Source organism: Vigna umbellata, chromosome 1 (genome assembly GCF_029865625.1).
Source record: "Vigna umbellata cultivar VRB3 chromosome 1, Vumbellata_1.0, whole genome shotgun sequence".
NCBI classification, from domain to species: domain Eukaryota; kingdom Viridiplantae; phylum Streptophyta; class Magnoliopsida; order Fabales; family Fabaceae; genus Vigna; species Vigna umbellata.
Window position 1 is genome coordinate 73,895,044 of NC_142165.1, and position 7,101 is coordinate 73,902,144.

Genomic DNA, 7,101 nt, shown 5'->3' on the forward strand with positions numbered 1-7,101 from the left:
GGCTTGAAAAGAAATCATCCGAAGAATATAAAAACAGACTATTAATAATAGTATATGTGAGATGAAAGAGACCGTGTCAATAGGTAAATGCAATGTTTAACAAACATATTCCCTATTAGCAAAGACATTAAAACATTATAAGGTCACAGACACTGGCTAATGGTAATAGGGAGGGCGAGGTTCGGCAACCTTTTTTCTTTAGGGATAGAGATGAAGTTCTGTTTGTTGGATCGGGTTGTCTTATTACTAATAGTATGTATATTTTTTTTTAAGTGCATCATGAAGGATATTTTTTTTACTGTGATTTCATTACAAAATTACATTCAGTTTTTTTTTTTTTAAAAAAAAACTTGAGTTTGGACAATTCGTAATAATTTGGTGAGATTTCAAAAGAAAGAAATCGTGTTGAATGACTTCATTGCAGATGATATGAAGTTATGTTAAGTCATAACTATTTATATAAAAACATTGATATATTTATTTTAGTTTTATAATAATATACCAATATCAATATATTTATTTTAAAACTAATAGTACATAATATATGATTATGTTTATATTAAAATATGAATAAAATTTTAAAAAGATATGATACATATTATTAAAATAAAAAATTATATATTATTATCATTATAAAAGTATTAGTTATAAATACGTGTAAAAATTGTATATTGATTAGATCTTAAAACTAAAAGAATACATTACTTTTGTGTAAGAATTAGTTCATAAATTTCTGGAGATTCACTACAAAAAGAGAAATGATACTAGAAAAAATTGTAAGTAGTAAATGGTAGAAGGTATATGTAATTGAGGATGAACAAGAAATAATAAAAAACAAAATTAAAAGTTTACTCAGTTTCTCTATCAAAAAATGGACTAATGAGAAAAATGTATGAGTATATAAGATCTCATTATTAGAGAATATAAGAGTCACTAAACAATTGTACAAGACGATATATGAGTGAGTAGACAGAAAGAAATTAAATGGTGTAAAGAGAACATCTGGTTGAATGTTAATGAACACGAGTGGATAATATTTTAGGGAGTGAATATTGAAATATTTTGTTGGAAAATTAGTAAGAAGTTAAAGAAAAGCATATTATGAGATGAGTGGAGGGGTTGTGGGTGGTCGGGGCATGGTGGTACGTAGAAGCGACAGAAGCTTTACATAGGAAATTGGCAAAAAGTAAAAGAAGGGAATAGGTTGTATTGTAGGTGGTTGAGATGGTTAGCCGTTGGAGTTATCAGTGTTTTGTCCCCTAAAATCCCTTTTGCGCTGCTTTAAATTTTGTAAGCATTAGAGGACAGAAACAAAGGTAAAGAGATATGGTGTGAGATGCGTGGTGCATGTGCTGCCTGCGTCTTCTTCTGCTCACCACAGCCAAAACCCTTTATTCCATCTTATGAACTGTATCAATCCTGAGACACTAAAGGACCATGCTATCGCTGCCCCAACGCTCCATAGAGGGAGCAAGCACCCATTAAGAGTCTCTTTCACCTTTTTCTCCACGCATTTCTTTTCCCCTACTCTGCATCACAACAATTCTCTCTTCTCCCTCTGTGGGCTACTGTGTTCCTCTTCTCCAACCCATTAACGTACAACAACTTCATAAACATCTTAACTTAACACTTCTCACCCTTCTTTCCCTTTTCTCTCTTTCTTTTCACTTTTGTTTTTTAGTGCTCTACATTTATGTCACTTATTCTAACTTTTTTATCCATCTTCATCTTATCGATAAGATATGCGTCGGAATTCCATATATCAATCCAAGTCTTTTATTTATATATATATCGATGAGATTTTTTTTTTAAATAATAAATCCTAAAGTTAAAAAATAACATTTGAAAAACGGATTTGTTTTTGGTAAATTACAAAACTTACATAACAAATAATTAGTGATGTGTTGAATTATAAAACTCATAATAATTATATCAATACATATAGTAATACTAATATTATTATTAATTGAATTAATAGTAATAACAATACTAATACAAATAATGTTAACCCTAATAACAATAATACCATTAACAATAATCCTAATTGTGATATCCCATTTCAATAGTCTAAACACTATTGAGGAAATATCACATATTCAATATACTATAACCGTTAACCAAGTAAAAAGAAAATATATAAAAGTGTCAAAACAAAATTATAAGTCAAATTTATATACACAACTATAATATAAGACTATCTACTTATTTACAAAAGATTCGTTACAATTTCAACCCAAAAAAAAACCCTAACTACACTAAACAAACTCATCATTAGCACCCTCATCGCCTAGGGCTTACTCTACTGATAAATCATCTCTTTCTGCTCATACTCATCAGGTGATCATTCAAATCATACAACAAACACAAACAAACAACATAACAAGGGTAAGCTAATATCAAAACAATAAAACATGGAATTCACAAAATAACATATAATAATTTCATTTCAAATTAAGCACAACATCCGAAGATTGAGCTCCTATAATAATACATATACTACTTGAAAGAATCATTAAGAATTTCACTTTAAAAACACTTTTCAAACCATACTTCAATACATATATAACCTCATGCAAAAACTATAATAATAATCAATATATATTATAAAAAAAACTTTAGAGTATCAATGTATCTCCTCATCCATAAGAAATAAAAGAAAAGAAAGCAAAAACTCAAATTGTAAACAAGATGCCCAGCATCAAAACGCTGGTGTCAGCGTCATACCTACAATGGACAAGTGACACTCAGCACCCAAATACACCGCTCAACACCCAAAAGTCAGAGAACTCAATGACTTATGACTTTGTGATGCTCAATATCCTCGTGTAAGACCTAGATAAAATAAAAATACCTTTTATTTTTATTTTTATATTTTCTAATAATAAATATTTAATTATGGAATAGTATTGGGTGATAAAAGTGTTTAAGAGTTGCATAAAAATTAATTAATAATTTCTTTTATTTTAATTTTCAAAATGAGATGATGAAAGATTTATATACAAATGTTTGCACAAAAATGTTAGTGAGTTATCGTTGTCCTAGTGGATAAACTGTGATTGTGTATTTTGTGTGTGCTTGACTGATCCTCTTCGAATCTCTCGCAGTCTTAGAAGGTTTTTATTTTTTATTTTTTTTGGGACCCCTACGCAAGAAAGAGAGATTTAATTGGTCTTCATTCATTTTTGGGTAGCGATATTCCAACAACGCAAATTTGACAAAAATTTGACAACGCCACGTGTCAACTTTTAAGTGGTCGAAATTTGAATGTTATTTGTAATTAAAAATCTGATGCTGAGGGGCTAGAAGTTAGGATTCCGAAATTGCCCTCTTCATTTTCGAAGTGTAAGTTCTGTCCTTATGAAGGTGTTCTGTCTCCATTTTAGGGATTTGAAAATCATTTGAACTTGTGTCTTGATAATAGTGTTGTTCGTCCTCCATTGTAAGGGTTTCGTTTGTTTTCAAGATCTCTATGTCCCGCTTCCCTGTGACCATTTTTGTTGGTAATAATGTCTGTGGAGATTGGGTATGTTTGTTTGAGTTGTAGATCACCGTTGTCTCCTTCGGTGTCTCTGTGAACTCGTCTTCTTTGTTTGAGTTAGAGATTAGCGTTGTGTCGTTGGGTGTGGATTTGGTGGAAGTTGTTAATTTTATTGTGCAATGGGTTCGTCCGGTGACAATGGTTGTTCGAACAAGGTATGAACTTTTTCGTCTCTCCGTATTCGTATTTTGGGGAGGGGATTTTGGTGTTGCATGTGTTGGTAATTTTTTTGGTGTGTGTTGCTTTTTGGTTGTGACTTACGTTGGTTATTTGTACCAAAAAACACTTTTTTTTTGCAGCTGTTTGTTCGTCACTCATTGAAAACGAAACGTATTGCTTCTTTGAATGACATTTTGAGTGAGGAGCAGAAGTCCATAATCTCCAAGACTCACTTTCGATGGTTTTTAGAATTACATGGTAATATTAAGATTGGAAGGAATATTCTGAGCGATTTACTGATTAGATGGGATGATGACAGAGGTGGTTTTAGTTTTAGAGATAAATTTGTTGAATTCAAGGAAATAGATGTCAGCTTAACACTAGTGCAGAATTGATCTTTAACGTCACCCCATAGACGTCCGTCCACGAAAACTCCAACGTAAATAATTGACCGGTGGCATAAATGTAAATAATTGAGTGTGGAGACGTCCGTCCTGGAGGGGGACGGACGTCTATAATATAGTAGACGACAGACCCCTCTAACGGACGTTCAAAAGACTGACTGGTTGAACTACCCGGTCAGCCTCTTGAACGTCCGTCCTGGAGGGGGACGGACGTCTATATGTAGTAGACGTCCGTCCCCCTCCAGGACGGACGTTCAAGAGGCTGACAGGGTAGTGAACCAATCAGCCTCTTGAACGTCCGTCCTGGAGGGGGACGGACGTCTACTATATATGGACGTCCGTCCCCCTCCAGGACGGACGTTCAAGAGGCTGAGGGGTTGTACTACCCTGTCAGTCTCTTGAACGTCCGTCCTGGAGGGGGACGGACGTCCATATATAATAGACGTTCGTCCCCCTCCAGGACGGACGTTCAAGAGACTGACAGGGTAGTACAACCCCTCAGTCTCTTGAACGTCCGTCCTGGAGGGGGACGGACGTCCATATATAATAGACGTTCGTCCCCCTCCAGGACGGACGTTCAAGAGACTGACAGGGTAGTACAACCCTCAGTCTCTTGAACGTCCGTCCTGGAGGGGGACGGTCGTCTATTATATATGGACGTCCGTCCCCCTCCAGGACGGACGTTCAAGAGACTGACAGGGTAGTACAACCCCTCAGTCTCTTGAACGTCCGTCCTGGAGGGGGACGGACGTCCATATATAATAGACGACCGTCCCCCTCCAGGACGGACGTTCAAGAGACTGAGGGGTTGTACTACCCTGTTAGTCTCTTGAACGTCCGTCCTGGAGGGGGACAGACGTCTATTATATATGGACGTCCGTCCCCCTCCAGGACGGACGTTCAAAAGACGTTTAAAATAAAGATACACACTTCAAAACGCGAACCCGCGAGGAGTTATGCGAACCTTTCCCTCTGCGCCTTGCATTTCCAGGTTGGTTTTTATGCGTTTTGGTCCATTTAATCTTACTTTTGTTCCGATTAAATTGTTCAGTGATGACATATCTTTCATTTGGACCGATTAAAAATCGTTTTCGGTGCATTTTGGTGCAGTTTGTTGCGTGTTCGTGGGCGGCGTTTTTTGGCCTACATTTTTAGGTCGTTTACTCCTCCATCTTCCTCCATTTTCATTTTGAATCTGTTCTTCAGACGTGTTGCAGTGCACAAACAAACGTTCAAACCCGTAATCCTAAATAATCCTAACCCGTAATCCTAAATAACCCTAAATAAGCCGTCTAATAAAGCCCTTTCTGCAGTAGTATATAGACGTCCGAGAGGTTCACAGCGGACGTCTATATAGACATCCGGGCTGACACAGCGGACGTCCATATAGACGTCCGGCCGAACACAACGGACGTCCATATAGACGTCCGACCTGACACAACAGACGTCTACATAGACGTCACCCGAATAGACGTCCGTTGGAGGTCGAACGTTAAAAGGCCTAAAGAACGGACGTCTATGCCCGTTTCTGCACTAGTGTAAGCCTAGGGTTGGGTTTGGTTGGTGAGCAGATTAAATTGAATGAAAACAAACTCAGTGAAAGTCATTGTCGCAAGTACTTTGGTGATGGAAAATATGAATTGGATTTGGTATATGAATTTATTTTTAAGCAACACAAAAAGTTGCCTTCAATAGATGTTTGTAGGTTGTACATTTTGGTAGCAATTAGTGAAGTACTGTTTCCTAATCGCAGCAGAACAATATTTCCAATTTTGTTTGAAATTGTTGATAGAATCAGTGATCTGGGAACTTTTTGTTGGGGTCGTATAGTGTACCATTATCTACTTAGCAGTCTGTGCAAAGCTTGTACAGCGTGGAATAGAGGAAAAGGTGCAACCACTGTTTATGTGGATGGTTGTGTATACGTGTTCCAGGTAAATTTGTTCCATGGATTGTTTGCTGTTTGTGAATTGAGATGACTAATTATGACGTCTATGATGTATTTCAGGTATGGTTTTGTGATCGTTTCATTCCTTCCAATGTTTGTGTACATAAATATCCAAGATTTTTGCATTGGATGAATATAAATGTTGGTGACAAGTTCATTAAACGTGCAATGGAGACGGGTGTGGTATGTACTTTATCATTTTATTACATTTGTTTGAATGAATGTTTTATGTAATGGTAATTGTGATGAAATTGCAGATGCTTGATGATTATGGTGCATCAAGGACAGAAAACAGTGAAACATGTGTCAAAGCATCAGTTAGTTCAAATGGAGAGGAATTGAATGAAGAAGACAAATCAACAATCAATATGAAACTGATAAAAGGTATTAATGATGCTTTAGAGGAACAAGATGGTGTAATTGAAGAACTTGAAGAAGAGTTATCTAGATTGCAGGCTGAGCTGCTTGAAGGGAATAATAAAGATGAAGGTGGTTACAGTACACCGTGTAACCAACATGATTTTGACATTAACTTTGACTGTGAGGGAGGAGTTTACAGCCATGAAACCGTTATGAAGGAAAGAGTACGTCGAAAACGTTACAAAAGCCATGTTTGTAGAACTCCCTACACTGGATATAGTCCGAAACTTGATTGATTAATGTAATTTCTGATTATTCCAGTATTAGGATTATGTTTAATTATGGATAGTTGTATTTGGAACAATTTTCTTTGGTATTGTTGATAAAGAAAGTGGTTGTTTCAGTTTTGAATGTTATAATAATTCCATCTGTTGTTTGGTAGCAGTGGGAAGTTGAAATTGTGGTAGTTATATGAAATGTCCAGGTCTGAGGAAGCTGTAATCGATTACAGGAGAGTTAATCGATTACTAGTCCAGAAATGGGAATGTTTACCAAAAGTATGTCCGCGATACCCAAAAATGGGTAAATAACTCCCCAGTAGTGTTTGGTCGTGTTTTTTCAGCGTTCTTAAAAGGTTTTGTGCACGGTCTTCGTCATTGTGTTTGGTTTTGTGAACCATAATGCGTTTGGAA

The 7,101-nt window shown here is 36.2% G+C and overlaps 1 protein-coding gene across 1 annotated transcript; it reads left to right on the forward strand.

Annotated features, from left to right (window-relative positions):
- Nucleotides 1-5,658: 5,658 nt before the first annotated feature.
- On the forward strand, nucleotides 5,659-6,822 carry LOC148206268 (uncharacterized). The gene is made up of 3 exons (XM_088113117.1): nucleotides 5,659-6,035; nucleotides 6,110-6,232; nucleotides 6,307-6,822. Exons 2-3 carry the CDS (start codon nucleotides 6,179-6,181, stop codon nucleotides 6,703-6,705), a joined length of 453 nt encoding a protein of 150 aa, XP_087969243.1. The 5' UTR covers nucleotides 5,659-6,035; nucleotides 6,110-6,178; the 3' UTR covers nucleotides 6,706-6,822.
- The last annotated feature ends 279 nt before the right edge of the window (nucleotides 6,823-7,101 follow it).

Bases quoted from the DNA above. Each gene is read 5' to 3' on its own strand.
- LOC148206268 (XM_088113117.1), top strand. From the start codon at position 6,179: ATGAATATAAATGTTGGTGACAAGTTCATTAAACGTGCAATGGAGACG. The intron at 6,233-6,306 runs GTATGTACTTTA...ATGAAATTGCAG, and splicing joins GTGCAATGGAGACGGGTGTG to ATGCTTGATGATTATGGTGC.